Here is a 22984-nt window from a genome sequence, read left to right on the forward strand (position 1 = left end):
AAGGTCAGGATTACTCTGATTCCAAGAAAAGGCTCAGAGTTTTTTACTCCCCCAACTCAGACCTCTAGCCACCCCACCTGTTTTGGACATTGTGGATGATGTCTATTTAGAATCCAGTTTCAACCCAGACTCTCTACCTCCTGCTCTGGCTAAGCCTGACATACTACAGAGTACCTGATTCCCACAAATATTTGTACAAAAGCCCAGTAGCTGACCCAGAGACCATCTCCCAGGGTCCCAAGGGGGCTAAGGCTTCCATGGCTAAAAACCCAGTATCTTCTGAGAGGGACTCAAGAGCACTAGACAGGTGGGAGAAAAAGGTTTACACCTCAGCCACATTAGCTATGAGAGTACTTAATTGTCAATTTCATATGCTTAAGTATCAGCAATTTCTAATCTCTGTTAAAACAAAACATAACCTCCTTCCCTCAACAATCTGAATTGAAAGAAGTACAGGAATTGTTGCACGCCACCGAGCAGGTGGGCAAACATACCTTACAATGTGGGTTTGATTCTTTGGAGGCCTCCTGCAGAGCAGCTGTCACTGGATCTGTTATACGTAGGCATGCCTGGTTAAAGGAACAAAGTCTGCCTGATCATGTTAAAGCAAAACTACTAGATGCTCCCTTACAGAAGGATGTTCTTTTTGGAGTTAAAGCAGAAGTAGTTTTAAAGAAAATGGAAGATGAGGTGAAATCAATGCAGATAGTCAAAGATTTCCTACAGGTACAACCCCCTCGCGTCAGCAGAAACTGGCCAACAAAAATTGGTTCTTTCCAGCCACTGACAGACCTCAGAGAGGTAAATACAGGCGCCCAAGGGGCAAAGGACAACCACAAGCCCAGTATAAACCTCGCCAATGGGGCACTCCAACCCAGAAGGGAGGAGAAGACAGAGCTCAACCCACCAGAAGGCAAACTCAATGACTTGCACCTCAGCTGGCCAAACAAAACTCTTTTGTCAGCCCCCTTGGGGGGAAAACTAGCACGTTTTGCAGACAACTGGCACATGGTCACAAAGGACAAATGGGACCTAGACATATGAGGATACAGATTCCACTTTCACACCTTGCCAATGAAAAGAGGAATGCCAAACCTGCCACAAAATCAAAGGGCAGAGGCTCAAAAACAAATTACAGCTCTCATGGCCATGAGAGCCATTCAACGGGTACAGACTCAAGAGCAAGGCCGAGGATTTTACTCAAGGCTCTTTCTAGTACCCAGAAAGGACAATGCTTTGAGACCAATTCTGGACCTTTCAAATCTAAACACTTACAAGTCCCAAAATTCAAGATGCTAACACTACAGCAGCTACTTCCCATGTTGGTCAAGAAAGCATGGCTGGTAACGTTGGACCTCAAGGAGGCATACCTGCATGTCCCTATCAGACAAAGTTGCAGAAGATACCTCCGTTTCATTGCAGGTTCAACCCATTATCAGTTCTCTGCACTGCCCTTTGGCTTATCTACTGCGTCCAGAGTTTTCACAAAATGCCTGGCACCAGTAATTGCATTCTGCAGACAGAGGAATTCAAATATATCCATACCTGGACGACTGCGACTGCCTCATCCATACAGAAAGAAAAGACATTCTCTTACATCATCTTGCCTTTGTGAAGCATCTACTAAATTGTCTAGGGTGCACAGTAAACGAAAAAGTCAAAACTAGTACCCTCACAAAAAACGACATTCCTGGGTGCCAGCTTGGACATAACGGCCCAGAAGGCTTATCTTACACTAGACAAGCAACTACAACTGACTCAATACTTCAAGACAATGGCAACAAAGACCCAATTAACTGCAAGAAAAATTCTGCAGGCTTTGGGCTTCATGGCATCTTGCATTCTGATAATACCATTTGCAAAACTGCATATAAGGAAATTACAGTGGTACCTAAAAAGCATATGGTCTCAACACAGCCACAGCTTGGACACTGATATTTCTCATTCCCTGCCTTCAACAAAAATTTCTATGGTGGTTACAGGCATGTAACCTCAACAAGGGTCAGCCTTTCACCTTGCCCCCAACCAGGCAAACTATCACAACAGATGCTTCAGACTATGCCTGGGGGGCACACATGACAGGGCAATGCATTCAAGGCCTATGGACTGCAGAACAAAGAAAACTGCACATAAATCAAAAAGAGATGCTAGCTGTACAGAAAGCTCTGACAGCCTTCAAGGATCTACTACATCCAGGACAACTTGCAATAAAGACGGACAGCACCACAGTAATGTGGTACATAAACAAGGGGGCACACATTCCTACCCTCTTTGCAGGCAAGCAATAATCTTATGGAACACAGCTCTGGCCTACCAAGTCCAGTTACAAGCTCAATTCCTGCCAGGACAGAAAAAAATATTGGCAGACATAAGCAGAAACATCAAAGATCCCCACGAGTGGAAACTAGACCCACAAATATTTACAATGATAACTCAAAAATGGGGCCTTCCGAATATAGACCTGTTTGCCAGTCCTCAAAACTACCAACTGACCAAATTTTGCACAAGGACATTCCACCATCAAGCTTGGAAGGTGGACGCGCTCTCCTTCAGTTGGAAAAAACTGACAGCATATGCCTTTCCTCCATTACCTCTTCTCACAAAGGTTCTTTTGAAGGTCAAAAAGGAGAAACCTCGACCGATTCTCATAGCCCCAGACTGGCCACGCCAGCAGTGGTACCCACTATTGAAGAATATGGCTCACAGCCCACCATGGATATTGCCTCAAATACCTCATTTACTCACACAGCAAAACAAACATTCTACACAGCCAGCTAAAAACCTTAAACCTGGCTGCATGGCAAATCTATTAAACATCCAACCAGCCCCTCTTTCACAAGCTGTTCTGGATGTTATTCTGGAAGCCTGGAGGCCAAGCACCAGGAAGGCTTACTCAGACAAATGGAAAAGGTTTTCTGCCTGGAACCAAGCTAAAGGCCAATACACAACTCAGCCTCATATGTCTCACATTCTGCAGTATTTAGCTGAGATGTTGCACAAAGGACTTTCCTTCTCCTCAATTAAAATCAATGCTTCAGCTATTTCAGCTCACTACGACACGAATCCACCTTTATTTTCACATCCTCTTCTAAGACAGTTCCTCAGAGGGGCAAAAAACATTAGACCACCTAGAAGAGCTCCTACACCAACATGGGACCTCAACTTTGTTCTGGAAAAACTAACGTTACCTCCCTTTGAACCAGCTTTCTCTGCAGACCTTCAGTTCCTATCTTGGAAGACTGCCCTGCTCCTGGCAATAAATTCTGCTAGGAGAGTCTCAGAATTACAGGCACTAATGGCAGTGGAACCTTTCCTCATTTTTCATCAAGACAGAGTTTTTCTACGAACTAATCCTTCCTTCATGCCTAAGGTGGTTTCCAGTGTAGCTTTAAATCAAACCATTCACCTACCCACTTTCTTCCCCAAGCCACAGAACAAAGGTGAGAGACTCCTGCATTCCTTGGACATTCACAGGCAGCTTCGTTACTACTTGGACAAAACTAAAGCTTTCAGAAAAACTGACCAGCTCTTTGTGTCCTATGCTACAGCTTCCCAAGGGAGGGCTATATCCAAACAAACCATTTCTAAATGGATAGGCCATTGCATACGGTCCTATTCTACCCATCATGGGAAACCAGTCCCAGGGCAACAGCCATCTACAGCCTTTCTCAGGGGGGTTCCTACCAAAGAAATGTTAGAAGCTGCAAACACCATCACTTACCTCTTTATTCTAAGTCCAGGGCGGGCTTCGCCACTGCAGTTCTGCAGGGCCTCATTGCCTCCACTAGCCCTCTGATACCTCCACCCTACCTTAGCTTTGGGACTCAACCCAAGTGTGATGACTGCAGCAGGGTAACACGAACATAGTACAGTTTTGTACCTACCATAAATGTCGATGTTCGAGTGTTCACCCTGCTGCAGTCCAGGTTACCCTCCCTCCAACCCCTCTGATCTACTGGCTAAATCTCTGCTATGCCTTACTGATGTATTTGCTTATAGCTGAAGGGATTTTGTTTGTACAGTGTTCACACCATTTGGTACTAATTTTGATCACCTTTTTGGGGACACCTGACATCTGGGGCAAGAAAAACTGTAGAAAATGGTGTTTGTTGCAATACATGTACCCCTGGCGCACTAACGTCAGGGATGAGGCGACAGCAACTGACGTTGGACCAAGACTTTGGAAATCTGGCCGACTGCGGGACCGCCTGACGACAGGATAACCCAAGTGTGATGACTGCAGCAGGGTGAACACTCTAACATCTACATTTATGGTAGGTACAAAACTGTACTTTCAGCAGGTACTTGGTCTTCCTCTCATACATTCATTTCCCATTATAAATTGGATATGATCTCCAGGAGTAGGGCTTCCTTTGGCTTTGCTGTGCTCCGGAATATTCTTCCTTGAAGGCCGCCCAAGGTTTCTAGGTAGCTGGGGACTCTGTCCCACAGGTTGCAGACCAAATGAAGTTAACTACTTAAGATAAAGAAGTTATGTACTCACCATAACGTTCCATCTGCGTAGGTAACTTCATTTGTCTGCAACCGACCCCCCCCCCCCCCCATTCCCCCTAACCAGTTTCGTGCTTCTTAACCATGGGATAGGATTGCTCATTCTGTTAGGCAGTAGGTTACTGGCCTCTTTCGAGGGTCTTGTGGAGTCTTTATAGGCAAACTCGATCTGAGGATGGGGGATGTGTAGCAGGGGGTTATGGGTAGGGGGAGGAGCTAGGAGCTCGGATCTTTTAGCTAGGTAAAGCTGCTGGCTCTGATCCGAGGATGGATCCGATATGCACAGGTTGCAGACAAATGAAGTTACCTACTCAGATGGAACGTTATGGTGAGTACATAACTTCTTTTTTCGATGGTGGGCACAGGCATGTCACCTCAACAAGGGTCAGCTTTTCACTCTTCCCACAGCCAGGCAGACTTTAACAGATGCTTCGGATTACGCATGGGGTGCAACATGGCAGGAAAATGTATTCAGGGCAAGTGGACCACAGACCAAATGCATCTTCACGTCAATCAAAAAGAGATGTTGGCTGTACAAAATGCCCTAACAGCTTTCAAGGACCTTCTGCATCCAGGACAGTTATTATTAAAGACAGACTACACCACAGTAATGTGGTACATAAACGAGCAAGGGGGCACTCGTTCTTACCCCCTGTGCAGACAAGCCATGACCTTGTGGAACACTGCTCTAACTAAGCAAGTTCATTTGCAAACACAATTCCTGCCAGGAAAGAAAAATACTCTGGCAGACTACTTAAGTAGAAACATCATGGATCCTCACGAGTGGAAATTAAATCCACAAGTCTTCAGCATGATAATGCAAAAATGGGGGTGCCTGGACATACATCTTTTTGCCTCCCCACTAAATTGCCAACTACAAAAATTCTGCACAAAGACTTATCACACACAGGCATGGAAAGTGAATGCTCTTTCGTTCAGCTGGAAAAGCCTAAAAGTTTATGCCTTCCCACCACTCTCTCCTTTCAAAGGTACTCCTAAAAGCCAGACCAGAAAAAACACAGATGATCCTGATTGTTCCAGACTGGCCACGCCAGCATTGGTACGCAATCATAAAGAACTTAGCTCAAGACCCACCTTGGATTTTGCTTCAAATTCCACACTTACTGACTCAACAAAACAATCCAATCCTGCACAGTCAGCTCAAAACCTTAAACCTGGCTGCATGGCAGATTCATTAGCCAAACAGACAACACCTCTCTCTAAAGCTGTTATGGATGTAATTTTGGAGGCCAGGAGGCCTAGCACCAGGAAATCTCATTCAGAAAAGTGGAAGAGATTCTGTGCCTGGAACCCGGCTCAAAGCCTTGACCCTCTTGTCCCAAGCATTCCTCAGATACTACAACACTTAACTGAGATGCTGGACAAACGACTGTCCTTCTCATCCATTAAGATCCACGCCTCTGCCATCCCGGCTTATTACAACACAGATCCTCCTATTTTCTCTCATCCATTGCTAAAGCAGTACTTCAGAGGGGCTAAAAACATAAGACCGCCCCGGAGAGCACCAACACCTACTTGGGACCTCAGTTTTGTCTTGGAAAAGCTCACTTTACCTCCTTTTGAGCCAGCCAATTCAGCAGAATTAAAATATGTATCATGGATAACTGCACTGCTTCTGGCAATAACCTCAGCACGAAGAGTCTCAGAACTGCAGGCACTAATGGCAGTGGAGCCTTTCATCATTTTTCACCAAGACCGGGTTTCTTTAAGAACAAACCCTTCTTTTATGCCTAAGGTGGTATCCAGTGTGGCTCTTCACCTAACTATTCACTTGTCAACTTTTTATCCATATCCCCACAATAAAGTGGAGAGACTTCTAAACTCCTTGGACATACACAGGCAATTATGCTTCTACTTGGACAAAAACAAAAGTTTTCAGAAAAACTGAACACTTGTTTGTATCATATGCTGCAAGATCACAGGGAAAGGTTATTTCAAAGCAGACCATTTCAAAGTGGATAGGACACTGTATCCGGTTCTGCTACACACAGCATGGGAAAACTGTGCCTAGTAACATTAGACCACATTCCACCAGGGCAGCTGCCACTTCTACTGCCTACCTTAGAGGAGTACCTACCAAAGACATTTTGGCTTTACCAAGCATTACCACTTGCCTCTTTATTCTAGATCCAGAGCTGGCTTTGCCACTGCAGTGCTGCAGGGCCTCATAGCCACACCAAATTCTCTATAGAACCAGCCACCCTGACTCAGCTTTGGGATTCAACCCAAGTGTAATGACTGCAGCAGTGAAACACTATGAACATAGTACAGTTTTGTACCTACCATAAATGTAGATGTTAGTGTCTTCACTGCTGCAGTCCTGGTTACCCACCCGCTATCCCCTCTTTCTTAGCTGGGTCTTAGGTAGTATACACTATGTGGTGTATTTGCTGGTTACTGAAGGTTTTGTTTTTACCTTATTGTATATTTTGTAAGCAATATGTATTGCCTACCTTTTTGGGGGCACCTCACATCTGGGGCTAGAAAAACTGAAGAAAATGGCGTCTACTGCTTCTTATATACTCCTGACGCACTGACGTCAGGGAGGAGGCGACAGCAACCAACGCCGGACCAAGACTTTGGAACTCTGGCCGACTGCGGGACCGCCTGACGGCAGGATAACCCAAGTGTAATGACTGCAGCAGTGAAGACACTCTAACATCTACGTTTATGGTAGGCACAAAACTGTACTTTATATAGTCTGCCATTGAAACTGCACTGTTACTGTTTATCTGATCAGAGAGTATGCCCTATAAATTTAGTCTGTTTTCTCGTTCAGGAACCTAGCATAAAGTCTCACTATTTTTCCAACTTTTATATGAATTGCTTTTGTCAAATGCAGGTGAGATTCTTTAGTTTGAAACCAGGCACTTTTACCAGTGTTGAATAAAGCTCAGTTGTATTGGTGACTGTTTGTTCAATTTTTTTTTGAACTTGGGAGTGGCTTTTGAAGTTTTTGGCTGCTTTTCACTGTTTCTGAATGATGAGTTTTAGTTAATTGGCCTGTTTTTATAACAAAGAAGTGAAGACACCCTGCTACTCACACTAGCTATTCTTGCATATCTGATTCTGTTAATGTTCTACCAGTGTTTAGAACAATACAAAAGCAGGTAATTTTTTAAAGATATCCTTATCTTTACGAGTGAGCTGCTACTTTGAGCATAGGTTACACTATCATGAATTTTTTGTGTTGGCGTGAGATTTTTTCTGTTGTGCCACAGCATTGTCCCAGTCTTAATCGCTATTAGAATGCACCCTTTTACCTGGCAGCTCTTGTGTTATAAGCAGTAATGCACTACATTTTTGTAAGGGAATTGGGTTGCAGTTTGAGTAACAGAGTAGCCTTATGCTTTCAAATGTTTGTCGTAGTTGACACTAGGAAATGGCATTGATTTACATTCATTGTAGAAATCTTTTTTGTTGGGGATTTATGCTGGTCTGGCAAAGAGATGAAGCAGTGTTCTGCTGTGTGTGCAGCCATGTAGGAAGACTTGCTGCAGTCATTGCTTGACCTGTTGATAAAAAGTGACTGCATTTGAGACATTAAGGTTGTGAAATGATTACACCTTGCCTTTTGCATACTACTGTTCATTTTTATTTTTTTGTAAAAGGATGAGTAGAGAAGGAAACTTGTCACTGTGCCTGTGTTAAGGGATGTAACAAGTGTTTTATTGCTGGGTAAGACTATGGAAGTATAACTTTGAAGATAGCAGTGCTTTGTGTCTTGACCAAAAGGCACTAGTGGCTGCTTTAATGAGCTTGAGTTGGAGATGGCTGAGTGCCAGTTGCATTGTTTCCATTTGGGATTACTGAAGGCTAGAAAGTCTATTAATAAAAAGAGTTACATGTGTGTTTTCATGAACTGTGCCTACTATCACTTTTCCACCTTGACTGTGTTGAATCAATTCCAGTATGTAGAGGTGAGAGCTGGTAATAGCCAAATGGTCTTTTAGGCAGACCCTATGTTTAATGGCCCTAGCACTTTTCCCTCTTGCTGAGTGCACTGCTAGACTGCCTGCTTGTGCCTTTTTTGTGAATATTATCATTTCTGCACCCATGTGCTGCATGGTGTGAAACAGTGCAACCTTGTTTTGCATTGCAACAAGCCAACCTGCTTCCATTTCCACCAGGATAGGTAAGGTGGCATTGGCTGCTCGTTTCCAGCTTCCCTTGTCAGCTTGTCCACTGACGGGCACGTCTGGGTCACAAGTCAGGGCTTTATCCTTCTGTGCCATACAGTAGATTACATGTAAGTACTTTTAACAATTGTTGCATATTTTAACAACTTTTGATAGCCTTGTTTAGAAAAGGGAGAAACTCTTCTGTAGGCAGTCTTGTGTGTTTGCAGCTTGAACAATGTGTTGTGCTCTTAAATTGCATGTGCTGACGTTGACATTTTGATTAATTGTTAAAGGTTGAAGGACATGCACAGTGTTTGTTCCTCATTCATTTTCTTTGCATTGCCTCTTCTCAGGTGGAGCTTTGTTTAGAATGCATCGAATGGGCAAAGTCAGAGAAGAGGACGTTCCTTCGCCAGGCTCTTGAGGTAATGACATGGTCTGAATTGCTGCCATTTTCTAACTTCAGCAGGGCAGTGTTTTACATGATGAACAGAATTCATTTTTAATGAGCACTAGTGTAGGCAGCAAGGGTACAAGGAAGTACATCATATATGTTATGTTAAGTGTTTGTTTTCTCACCCAGCAGATGTGTTGTAATAATGCATTTGATTTAAAAGGTGTGACTGCTGAACAGATGATAGTTGACTGCCACCTAGTTCATATCAGCCAGTTGGAATTCTTTCATCCTGCAATTCTGCCTTAAAATCTTCCCAGACCCTCTTAACCAGGTACTGTCCCATTTTGGGTACTTTGAGGTTTTTTTTCATGTCGAGTTCCATATGCTGCTAGATGTAAAGTTAACATCTGTTTTTGTTCTAGCTAGTGAGATTTGGATACCATTTTGGAACTCGTTGAGGTGGTTTGATGGACCCAAGAAGCCCAGTTATGTAGGGAGGATGTCACAGAAATGCCTAGCCAGAGCTTTCATGTATGAATTTCTCTCTGGTACACCTACCGTGATCTTGAGGAGACTAAGGATGTGGAGTCTGAACTGACCCTATTTAAGACCACAGTAATTTGAAGTGGTGGCAAGTAGCTGTGGCAAAAAGGTAGTGTGCGCTTGTCATAAAACCCATTCAAGGATAGGTGGGATGAATGAAACTGTCATAATGAAAAAACTGCCTTGCATGAAATGCTGGTGGGATGGGGTGGACATTCATTCACTAAGTAACCAGTGTACTAGGAATGCAGCAACTGTAACATTTGCCAGAGGAAAGCTATGATTATGGAAGGAGTTTGACAAGCACTGGGAGAATGACTTTTGGACAGCCTGAAAGACATTCTGGCAAATTAACCAGTGATGCAGTATGGGGAATGTAGGATATATTGTCCAGGCTATTCTCAAAGTGGAGAAGTGCTGACCTTTACATGGGGAGATTATCAAAAAGGTGAAGAAGCACTTTGAGGGACTGCTGAATCCATCGGGTATGTCTTCCTTTGAGGAAGCAGTGCCAAAAGTATCTGGTGGCAATGGGCATATTTTGGTTAATGAGATCATTGTGGCAATGAAACATTTCTAATTTCACAAAGGTGTGGCAGTGGATAAGGTCCATCTAGAAATCCTGAAAGCACTGGAAATTGTTGGAGTATCATGGTTAGCGTACCTTTTCAGTATTTTATGAAAGGCTGAGAGAGTATCTGTGGACTGACATACTGGGATAGTAGTGACCAGTTTTAGAAAAGACCTTTCTCAGCTGGTGTTTGTACCAGCCTTAAAAAGGAGGATGGGAGGGGTGTATTCTAGGTGAGAAGTTATCATACTTCCCATCATCCCTGGAAAAGCATATGCCAAGACGCTGGTAAGGAGACTATGTTCAGAAAGAGCAGTGCAGGTTCTCTCCATGTCTCTCCTTGCACTGATACTGGGGGGATCATGGGAGTTTGCCAGTACTGCCTGCATAAATTTTAAAGATTTGGCGAATGCTTGTACTCCCCAGATTTTTGTGTGAAGGGCTACATTATTTGAGTCCCAGGTCTGCTGATGTGTGCCTTCTGGTCCCTCAATTTAAGAATAGTTATGCCCGTTTTCTCAACTTTAGGGCCAGCACTTGTATGGTAGATGTAGGATTGTGCCTGTGGTCTGTTTTTGTTACATTTGTGATTATTTTTAATGGTATATCAAGGCACATGCAAGGTTTAGAAAGCGTCCAGTTTGGGGATATGAGGTTTGCATCTTTGTTGATCACAGGTGATAACCTCTTTAATTTAGAGTGATCTCCAAGGACTAGAATACTTCACTGCTGTGTGTGTGCGCAGCATTTGTGATGAAAAAAAACCACCCACTTCCAAATCGGAACATAATCAGGTGGAAGAGATTAAGTATGTTGGAGTTTTGTTCATGAGGGAAAGTGGGGGGGGGGGGATTGACAAATGGAACTGGTGCAGCAGTAGTACTTGTAGGTGTTGCACTGGGCTGTTTGGTGAAATGACTAAGTCATAGAATTAGAACTCTGTTCACCTGTCAGTCTTTGTTCCATTCACAGCCTATGATCATGAGCTTTGAGTAGTAACTGAAAGGATAATGTAGCAGATAGAAGTGGAAAAAGTGAAGTATTTTCAGAGGGTAGTTGGATTTGTGCTCTGTGGTAGACTTGGGTGATCTGCAGTATGGGAGGATCTTTTATTGTAGCCACTATTCATATCGAGGAGGCGGTTGAGATGAGTTATTCATGTTGTGTGGTTGCTTCCTGGACATAACTCCCACAGGAGGTGCCCCAGGCATGGTACAGTGTGAAGAGACTCCAGGGGTAGATCTCAAGACAAGCTGGATGGATTTTATTTGTTGGCATGCTTGTAAGTAGTTCAGGTTTTCTTCTGGATGAGTTGGAGATTGTTGCTGGAGCTAGGGATTCTAGTCAGCCATGCTTTTCATGTTACCACCAGGACAAATGGCTTAGAAAGTAAATGAGTGTACATGTTCTTAGAAGAGGAAGTGTGTCTTGAGGGGCACCATTCAATGTAAAGTAGTTAAGTGTTACCTATCTTAAGCAGATAGCAATTGTTTTGCAGTAAGGGCCAGTGTTGATGCGTGCTTAGGAACTTTGTCCTCTTGTTAGAGTATGGAAACTAAAGCAACATTTGGCACACGAATTTTTTGGGAAGGTCACATTGATGTCCTTCATGGATGCATCTGCAGTCATAACAACTGGGTTGTCCTGTCGTCAGGCAGCCCTTCAGTCGGCTGGATTCCATAGTCCGGGTCCGGCTTCGGCTGATGTCGCACTTCACCCGACGTCATCTCTGTTGGTCTTCGGGTATAAAAGCATCAGCCGACGCCATTTTCCTCAGTCTTTCTTGCCGCGTGGCGCCCGAAGCAGAAGCTGTTCGCAAGTGCCGGTCGGTCGGATCCAGAGATTACTTCTACCGAATACTACTTCGAAGACTTCTAAAGCTAAGTACCCCGTTGGGGACTCTTTCTTGCCTCAGCCGATGTCAGAAAAAGTTAATAATTGTTTAACCTGTGGGAAACAAATACCTCATAAAGATTTCCACTCTTATTGTCTGCCTTGTTTAGGCCCAGCCCACGACGTAGCAGCCTGTTCGCCTGTGCTTGCTCAACCGACGAACGCTTAGGCGTCGGAGTTTGCTGAACAGTTTTTCGGTTCTGATTTTGCGTACATTATGCCGTCGGATCCTCCGACTACCCAATCTGCCAAAAAACGCAAAGATAAAGACCAACACTCGCGGTCCGCGGTTTCGGCCGAAACCATGGTTAAGCAAACCGCGAGTGTCTCGGTTTCAGCCGAAACCGAGAAAACTGTTCAAAGTACAGCTGAATCTATCTCTACAACTGAGGCCCCTGCTACCACTCTTGAAACGGCCTCAGAAATTTTATCCACTACGGTGGTTGCCACTGACTTATCAGACACCATTCCCTTGGATGTCTCTACCCCAGCACGTGGTGCTGCTAGGCCTCCAGCAGCCATGTCCATTAAGGCCTTCGCCAGGGCTAAAGCAGCAAAGACTACTAAAACAGTGCCTGTTAAACCCCCTACAACCAGGCCCTCCTCTAGTTCTCAAATGCTTACTCTGGCAGAAGATTTAATTTCATTAATTAGAGGATCTCAATCTCACCCAGACAGGGCCTCTCAGCCCCAGAGAAGAGACCTAGGGCAGAGCCCCTGAGCCAGTGTCCTCTGATGAGTCTGCCGATGAATCAGACATAACTGATCAGCCAGAGGCTCCTTTCTCCAATTTTGAAGACTCTGATGCTGAAGAATCCATTCCAGCTGCTTCCCCACCAGAAGAATTCTCCTTTGGGGAAACCTTACATGCCATGCGAGAGCAGTTCCAATGGCAGCAACAGGATTTTTCAGACTCCAGAAAAGACTTAGGACCTTTCTGCACCTTCCACAGCACAGGCCCTTAGCTATACCTCCTGTTCTCTCTGTGGTGGATGATGCTTTCAATGATGTCTGCTCCGCACCAGATTCTTTACCTCCAGCCCCTGCCAAACCAGACAGATTTTACAGGGTGCCAGACACTCATCACCACCTTTACAAGGCCCCACTTGCAGACCCGAAACTATATCCCAGGGTCCCAAGGCAGTAGCCGACCATAGCAAAACCCTATTCCTTCAGAAAGGGAAGCAAGGTCATTAGACAGATGGGGCAAAAGGTCTACACTTCAGCTACTCTCTCAGCTAGAGCTTTAAATTGTCAGTTTCACATGATACAATACCAAGAGTTTATGCTTGATCAGTTAACTAAAAAACTAACCACTGATGAATCTCTTGATAACAAATATGTATTAGAAATGGTAAATAACATACAACAGGTTAGTAACCATTCCTTAAAATGTGGCTATGATGCACTGGAGGCTTCATTTAGATCAGCCATGACTGGCACAGTGATAAGAAGACATGCATGGCTAAAGGAGCAAGCTCTACCGGATCATGTTAAAGCTAAGTTGCTAGATGCTCCTATGGATAAGACAAGTTTGTTTGGTACACCTGCCGAGCAGGTTATGAAGAAAATGGAAGAAAAGGCAAAATCTGTTCAAACGGTTAAAGATTTCTTGCAGGTTCAACCCCCAAGGTTTAGCAGGAACTGGCCTGCCAAAATTGGTCCTTTCCTGACTCCACAAGACCTCAAAGGGGCAGGAATAGACGTTCCAGAGGCAGAAACCAATCCAGGGAGGTGCCTACAGAGGACGACAGTGGCAAGGTAACAACAGAGGCACAGACACAACCTCTGCCACTACATCAACTCAACCACAGTGACTTAACCCTAAATCCGCCTACCAGGGAACAAATAGCAGCTCCTCTAGGCGGAAAATTAACCTTATTTTCAAAGAACTGGCACTATATAACAAAAGACAAGTGGATTTTACAAACCATAGATCAAGGTTACCGGTTCCACTTCCACACTTTACCAGTCAAAAGAGGAATGCCAAATCTACCGCCAAATCAAAAAACAGAGGCTCTACAACAGATAATGCAGTTAGCAAACATGAGAGCTGTGGAAAGAGTGCCAACAGCAGAGCAAGGAAAGGGGTTCTACTCCAGACTATTCCTAGTTCCAAGAAAGGAAAAAGTTGGAGACCAATTCTCGACCTGTCCGCCTTAAATACATACATCATTGTCCCAAAATTCAAAATGCTGACCCTACAGCAACTTCTTCCCATGCTGGGCAAGGAGTGTTGGCTGGTAACTCTAGATCTCAAGGAGGCATACCTGCACATCCCCATTCGACCAATCTGCAGAAGATACCTCAGATTTCTTGCAGGATCAGAGCACTATCAATTCTCAGCATTGCCCTTTGGCTTATCTACTGCGCCCAGAGTATTCACAAAATGCCTGGCATCAGTAATCGCCCATTGCAGACTACAGGGAATTCAAATTTACCCATACCTAGACGACTGCCTGCTACAAGGGGACAACAAATGCAAGCTGACAGATTTACAAAGGGTCATTTACTTGCTGCAAGCACTGGGATACACAGTCAATCTACAAAAGTCAAGGCTGATACCATCCCAAACAAGGACATTCTTGGGCGCGGAATTGGACACAGTAAAACAGATGGCATTCCTAACAAAGGAAAAACAAAAAGAACTCCCTCTTTACTTCTTGGCACTAACAAAACTGAACAAGTTAACAGCAAGAAAAGTATTGCAGGCCTTGGGCTTCATGGCATCATGCATAATCTTGGTTCCACTTGCCAGACTACATATGAGAAAACTACAGTGGTACCTAAAGAATTTATGGTCTCAACACAGACACAGCCTAGAAACAGAAATCCCACTAATTCCATGCTTAAAACAGGAGTTCCTATGGTGGGCTCAGGCATGCCAGTCAAACCCAGGGCTACCCTTTCGCAGATGTCAAGCAAGCCAGACCATCACAACAGACGCTTCAGACCTAGGATGGGGGCCCACATGCTGGACAAATGCGTGCAAGGATTGTGGACACAGGATCAACTTCACCTGCACATCAACCTAAAAGAAATGCTGGCAGTAAAACTGGCAATCCAAAAGTTCAGACCATTTCTCAGAGGGCCAGTTGATGATAAGGACAGACAACACCACAGTCATGTGGTACATCAACAAACAGGGAGGCACTCATTCATACCCCCTATGCAGAATGACTTTGGAGCTGTGGACCCTGGCACTCAGCTACAACATCCAGTTACAGGCAATATTTGTACCGGGAAAAGAGAATACTCTAGCAGACATATTAAGCAGAACCACATCGGATGCCCACGAATGGAAGCTGCACCCGGACATCTTCAAGACCATCTCAAAGAAATGGGGAATGCCTCAGATAGATCTGTTTGCATCACCTACCAATCACCAGCTCAAAAAATTCTGCACAAGGACATTCCACCCACTAGCATGGAAAGTGGATTCGCTCTCCTTCAGCTGGAAAGGCCTAACAGCATATGCATTCCCACCTCTTCCCTTGATACACAAGGTATTACTAAAAATCAAGGAAGAACGTCCAAGGATAATCCTGATAGGTCCAAACTGGCCAAGACAACACTGGTACCCACTGCTGAGGAGCATGTCTCGAACAATATGTGGCCAATACCCTGATGCCTTTAATGTTAACTCAGAACAACTACAGCATCATACATCCAAACCTAAAGACGTTGCAACTGACTGCATGGAACATCACATAGCAGCAGCTAATCCAGAACTTTCCCAAAGAGTTAGAGACATTATTCTTGAAGCACGCAGACCTTCAACAAGAAGAAACTATGCTGGAAAATGGAAAAGGTTTGTCATTTGGAGTACTGAAAGAGGAAAAGATGTGTCAAACATAGATATGCCTAACATTCTGGAGTACCTAGCCGAACTTCTTCATTCAGGCCTGTCCTACTCCTCCATCAAGATACATGCATCAGCTATTTCAGCAGAATACAGCTTTGATCCACCTGTTTTTCTCACCCTTTGCTCAGGCAGTTCCTCAGAGGAATCAAGAATGTAAAACCTCCAAGGAAACCACCATTACCAGCTTGGGACTTAAACTTTGTGCTAGAAAAATTGACACTATCACCCTTTGAACCAGCAGCAACAGCAGACCTACAACACCTGTCATGGAAAACTGCTTTCCTACTGGCAATTACTTCAGCAAGGAGGGTTTCAGAACTACAGGCTTTAATGGCAGTGCAACCCTTCCTAATCTTCCACCAAGATAGAGTGTCCATGAGGACTAATCCTACATTTATGCCTAAGGTGGTATCCAGAGTGTCTTTAAACCAGGCAATCCACCTTCCTACCTTCTTTCCCAACCCACAAAACAGAGGGAAAGAATATTGCATACCTTGGATGTACATAGACAGCTACGCTACTACTTGGACAGAACAAAAAGTAGCAGAAAGACTGACCAACTTTTGTGGCCTATGCAACAGGAAGGGAAGGAAAAGCTATTTCCAAACAGACAATCTCCAAATGGATAGGAAATTGCATACGATTCTGTTACTCCTTCCATGGAAAACCAATTCCACAGAACATAAGACCTCATTCTACAAGGGCAACAGCCACTACCACAGCCTTCTTACGAGGAGTGGCAACCAAAGACATTATTGAGGCGGCTACTTGGACCTCCGTGCATACATTTGCCAAGCATTACAATTTGCCTCTATATTCCAGATCCCGAGCAGGGTTTGCCACTGCTGTACTGCAAGGGATCCTAAACACACCATAATCTAGTTTTATCCTCCTCCCTTGTTGGCTATGGTATTCTACCCAGTTGTTATGACTGCAGATGCATCCATGAAGGACATAGTACAGTTTTGTACCTACCATAAATGTAGATGTCCGAACTGGATAGCATCTGCAGTCAGGATTACCCTCCCTCCTTCCCTCCGTGGTACTCCAAGGGTGTATACCCTCCTAATAGCTAGCTGGTGGGGAGTCTTTATGGTGTATTTGTTTGTATATATGTGCATACATGCTTATTTTTGTGTTTACCTCTATCTTTTTGGAAACATTGGCATCTATCTAAATTTTAGCCTTCAAGAGGGCTACTGGCATCTGGGGCAAGAAACACTGAGGAAAATGGCGTCGGCTGATGCTTTTATACCCGAAGACCAACAGAGATGACGTCGGGTGAAGTGCGACATCAGCCGAAGCCGGACCCGGACTTTGGAATCCGGCCGACTGAAGGGCTGCCTGACGACAGGACAACCCAGTTGTTGTGACTGCAGATGCTATCCAGTTCGGACATCTACATTTATGGTAGGTACAAAACTGTACTTTTTCCTCCTTGTACTGCAGACTGGACATTGAGCAGGGGTTGCTCGATCTTCACATTTCTTTCCCCATTCAGTATGCTCATACTTTGTAGTTTCTGCCAGTACATTGACATATTAGAACATGTCAGATGCCCAGCATCTATCTAAATCTGTATCAGATTGTCTGTCAACTTGGAGCCCTGCTATTGTGAGGCCAGTAAGGACAACAGGCTGTTTTAATATTGTATGTTGCGTTCATTAGTAGATACTGGTATCAGTTCATCCAAGTTACCTAAACAGCAGTTTTTCTCCTGTATTTTTTTTATAGAAGCACAAGTCTTTGTGCTGGATCTTTTGTCCTCTTATCTCTACATATACTAAATCTAAGACTGCATAGTGCTGTGAGTTAAAGACCTACTTTATCCCCAGAAGTCTGTATTCTAATCATAATTACTGACATTTCTTTGATGTAATTGGGTTTCAAATGTAGCACCACCGAACCCTTTGATACTGTAAGCTGTATGGGATGTAGCCTAAAGATCGGACGACTGACTAGCTTCCAAAGTTCTTTTTTGTTAACATCTATATTGTATTATCATGTATCACGCAGTCAATTTGTATAAATGAAAGTAAACCATACCAACATGTCATTTGCAAACATTATACATCACAAACCATGCCAAACACAACTGTAGCTGTAAACTTTATACATCACTTAAAATTTATCAAGTCATTGTCAGTCAAACATTACATAGCTCATTCAAATCCTGCCTTTTAAACCTCGTTCCTCCTCTGCATTTATTGATCCGACACAATTTTTTTCCTAGGTAATTTGCTCCTACCCTTTGCTAAAGATCCCAATTCCAGTTGTTTTATCTTGGTTACTATCTTCATTACTTCTAGTAAAGTTGGTTTAGACTTCAATTTCCATTTTCTAGTAATTGCTTTTTTGTCATCCATCATAATTAGACTCAGCAAGGCCTTACTATGTCTAGGCAATTCTGATTCTGTGTTGTAGCTCAAAAGAAGTAATTACTTTTGTTACACCAGTTTTTTTCACCCAGCATCTCTGACAGAGCAGTCTGCAGGGAATCTTTAAAGTCTGCCAACTCATTGTACTCCCAGAAAATATGCTCCTAGTTATCTCTTCCCCATCACACCTCCAACATTTGCTGTCTACCCGAGGAAAAAATACTTTGGAGTCTACTTGGAGTATAAAAATACCTGTGTAAACACTACCAAGCAAAGATCCTAAATCTTCTAGACTTTGTTGCATAATTTGGGAGACACACATATATCCCATTGTTTCTTTGTGAATTGTTTATCCGATCTCTCTTCCCAGTCCTTTCTAATCTCCTATGATTGATTATTATAGTTATCATGCAGTATTTAATACACTACTAATTATTCCTTTTTTAACGGCAACTTCTGTTCTAGATTCTACTAAAAGTTCTCCCAGTGCTGGTCTTTCATTTAGGATCCCTCTTTCTTTTTCTTTGCCTATACTCTATTAATCTTTGATGGGGAAGGCAATCTGTAACCTGAAGTCCGAGTAAATAATTGGCATCTTCGCATCCTATTACCTTTCCCTCTCTAGTTATTTGCTCCCAATACCTTGGTTCCTTTGCCAGTTTTCTCCAGTAAATCCCAGCCCCCTCTTGCCTGTTCCCTGTATCCCTAGTTGCAGTCATCCCTATCGGCAGAATCTACTTTCTCCATTCCCATGTTGGCTTAGTTCTTAGAATACTTTCTGCTCCTTTATAATCATACAGAGTATTATGTCCATAGTTATTCCCATTAAAGGTCTGCATCCAAAGTCCCAGTCTGTTTCTTGAGCTTCCCCCATTTCATCATCTCTTTCCACTTTGAATTGTAGATCTGAAGTTTTCATTTGGTCTTCAACCTGTGGGATTCTGATCTGGCACAGATCCGACTTGGCCATCTACTCCGGCATAAAAGCCGAAATACAAGCTTCTCCCCTACCCCTAATGCCCTGCTCTCCTTCTTCCCCTCGGATCTTCTTTGTCGCTCGTTTCGAACAGCATGGGTCGTCATTGGTCTGAACTCCGCCAGGTTTTAGTCACTTAGTTTTTTTTCTGGGACTTTTCTTTCTCTCTCTCTTTAGAGACCAGTTGGCATAATGGTTAAGGTCTTTGCATCCCATGCACAAGGTACACTGTTCGATCCTGTTCTCCAACCAATGTCTGTCTGGAGTTTGCATGTTCTCCATGCGTCTCTGTGGGGCTTCTCCCACTTTGAAAAACATGCTGTTTACATCTCAAACTCGCCAATGAAGGAAGCTGTGGGCAGTAGCACAGATGCTACATGGTGCCCTATAGGAGAGAAGAGTTGTATAGACCCAACCACGTTGGGCATCTATTGTGGTGTGCAGTATCCTCAAGATGGGAGAACACAGATCACAGACTGCATGCTATGGCAGGGCTAGCCACTCTGTAAAATGTGGCTCTAGGTGGATTAGTCATGTTGACTAATATCGCGAAAATGGACATGGGTAGTTACCGGTGATGAGTTGAGGACGCGGCCTACTCTGACCTACGCCAGGGACCCTTGCTAATGGTGGGAGGGTTTTATGTGCCTCTATTGGCCAGTGCGTGCCTGCCATAAAGCCCAGCAATCCTGGGTCAATAAGCTACTGGATGGCTGGTGTCTAGTTGCCCAGCCTGGGTTACCTGGGATAGCTCTGTTGAGCGAAAGCTGGACATAAAACCAACCGACCTGCCAAATGTGAACTGAGAATTGCTAGACGTAATGTAGGTTCACTGACCGGATGCAGCTTGAAGTGGATGACATGATGTTGCGGAGGAGGCTGGACATTGTGTCCAAGAGATGAGATGGAAGCAAAGCCACATGGCTTAGGATCCAGACTCTACTACTCAGGAGGGGGCAGACTAGAAATGGTGTAGGAATTGTGGTGAGAGAGAGACTTCAGAAAGCAGTGAGGAGTATCGTCAGAATTTAATGACAGACTCATGGCAATCAGACTCCACTGTAATAATAGGGCAGTATTCATAGTCTCGGGCAGTGCCCCACACCAGGGTTGTAATTAGTGAGGAAAAAAGTGCTTTCAGAAAGCAGTTGCAGGACCTACTAAAAGCAGGACAGCATGAAATGGTGTTGATAGTGGGTGACTTGAATGTACATATCGGGACAGAAGGAACAGGATATGAGGACTGCCTGGGGGGCAACAGGAATAAAGGCGAAGCCATTCTAGACTTCTGTCTGGCAAATGGCTTGATAGTGGCCAACACATGGTTCAGAAAGAGAGAGGGTCACAAGATCATGTACAAGATTAGCCAATGTGCAACTCTGGTAGACTTGCTCCTAGTAAGGAAAAGGCACTGGGATAGAATATATGATTGTAAAGTCACTTCCAGTGAAACAGTCAGCCCACAGCATGAACAACTAGTTGCCACATCAGCTGTAAGCACTAATCAGAGAAAGGCTGTAAGGTCAAGAGACCAGGCTGAAGACCTGGAATTTAACTGGAGAGTACAACAGTTCAAGGAATTACTCAGGGGTCTAGCCCTAAGAAGAGGAGGAAATAGCTGGAGTTGTACAAGAATGGTAGCGCCAAAAACAGCACATGTTAGGACTACAGAAAAGGTATGTGGCCAAGCCAGGTGTTGAAATAAGGTAAGCTTGGGAATGCAGAAGTCCATGAAGTCATCAAAAGAAAGGAGTGCAGGAAGAAGTGGAAGATGGAAAAGACTGACCAGGCTAGGAAGTACTACTGGTTGGCTAACAAAGAATCTAAAAAAGTTGCAATAGCAAAAAATAGGGCATCAGAGCCACTCTTTCATCTTCTGGAAAGTGACTCAGTAAGTGGCACAAAGAAACTGTATCAGGTTAAAAGACAAAGATAAAGAAGATAGTCTGACATCTTTCATAAGGGATGCCAGCAGCAACCTGCTCACCAGTCCACAGGATATCAAAGGCAGATGGCAGGAGTATTTTCAGCAGCTTCTGAATGAAGAAAACCCCACAGAAGCTGTACTGCCCCAGAAACAGCCTATGATGAGCGAAGAGGACCCCACCCTAGAAAAAGTCAGAACAGTACTAAGGAAAATGAAGTCTGGGAAAGCAGCAGGCTCAGATGAGATCACGGCGGATATGCTAAAGATGCTGGGTGTGAGATAGGGGAGAAGTGGCTCCTGAGGGTACTAATATCTGTGTGGAGAGAAAGGCGCATCCCAGATGACTGGAGAATAGGCATACTCGTGCCAGTGTACAAGAAGAAAGGGGACGTCCAAAACTGTGGGCAGTACAGAGGCATCGTACTCCTCTCACATTGCATGAAAGTCTGGAGAGCGTAATTGCTGAGCAGATATGTAAGATGCGAGGTGAGCAGTTTGGATTCTATCAGGATGCAGCACAATTGACCCGATGTTTGCAATAAGACAGATACTTGAGAACAAGCTAGAGATGAGGATAGTGTCCAACTGGACATTCCTAGACTTGGAGAAAGCATACAACAAGGTCCCCAAGAAAGCTGATCTGGGCTGTACTGTGGTGGTTTGAAGTCCTATAAACATTGGTAGAATTAGTGTACGCTATGTACAAGGACCCGATGACTAGTATGAACAATGTTCAGCCTCACAGATGGGTTGCGAGTGGGTGTACATCAGGGTTCAGCTGTGAGCCCACTGCTTTTCATACTGGTGATGGACTACATTAGCAAACATGTTGGAGGGAACAGATCAACGAGGTTGCTTTATGCAGACAATGTGGCATTGTAGGCAGACTGAGCCAGAACATCAGCAAAGGGTAGGAGAGTGGGATACAAAACTGAAGGCACGTGGGATGAAACTAAGCACAAATAAGACTGTGGTAATGGCAACAAACTGGGGAAATCAGAAGAATCTGAGAATAGAGATAGAAAGTAAGATAGTGGAACAGGGAAACAGCTTCAGGTATCTGGGAGGGGTGGTTGAGGAGAAGGGAAGTCTGAATGAAGAGGTCAACGCTAGAATCAGAGGGGTTGCAGCCATCTGGCACACTGTGTCAGGTGTAGTCTGACAGAAGAATGCCATTGAAGCTGAAAAGTAAGGTGTACAAGACAGTGGTGCGACCAGTTACTACTCTCTGGTACAGAAACGTGGATATTAAAGGCAGAACAGTTGAAGCTAGCGGTGATGGAAATGAAGTGCCTGAGAAGGGTGGTAGGATGCACACTGTGGGACAGACGAAGAAATGGACATAAGAGCAGAAACCAAAGTAGCTCCAATTACAGAAAAGATCAGAGAACAAATTACGGTGGTTTGGACGCTGTGCAGAAAAAGCAGAAGACAGTCTGGTGAGGAAGATTGGGAACAGACTGGAAGAAGGTAAGAGAAAGCTGTCACGTCTGAGAGGATTGTGTCAAAGAATATCTGCAACAGCCAGGCATGAGTGTTGAAGTCAGGAGTGTGGCACTGAATCGAGAGAGTTGGTGACAGTTAACATGATACTGTGACCCCATGTAGAAAAAATGGGAAAAGGGGGGGCTGCTGCTGATTGCTTCACTGTCTAACTACCCTTTCTTAGTTCCTTTGTATCCCCATGTTGGTCCCTTTTCGGTAAATAAAAAAAAAAAAAAAAAAAAAAAAAACTGTTAATACTTACTCTTTGTCTCCTCCTTTCTCATCTGGGAGTATG

The 22984-nt window shown here is 44.1% G+C and overlaps 1 protein-coding gene across 4 annotated transcripts in view; it reads left to right on the forward strand.

Annotated features, from left to right (window-relative positions):
• Window positions 1-22984, forward strand: part of PSMD11 (proteasome 26S subunit, non-ATPase 11) — a 2265797-nt gene that overhangs the window by 570173 nt on the left and 1672640 nt on the right. For all 4 annotated transcript variants that reach the window (XM_044055234.1, XM_044055235.1, XM_044055236.1 and 1 more), the window contains one exon: window positions 9008-9079. In XM_044055234.1, coding sequence (XP_043911169.1) covers window positions 9008-9079 — 72 coding nt within the window. The remainder of the gene's footprint in view (window positions 1-9007; window positions 9080-22984) is intronic.

The sequence above is a fragment of the Protopterus annectens genome, chromosome 13.part0, assembly GCF_019279795.1.
Source record: "Protopterus annectens isolate FY-2018-M chromosome 13.part0, PAN1.0, whole genome shotgun sequence".
Taxonomy (NCBI): domain Eukaryota; kingdom Metazoa; phylum Chordata; order Ceratodontiformes; family Protopteridae; genus Protopterus; species Protopterus annectens.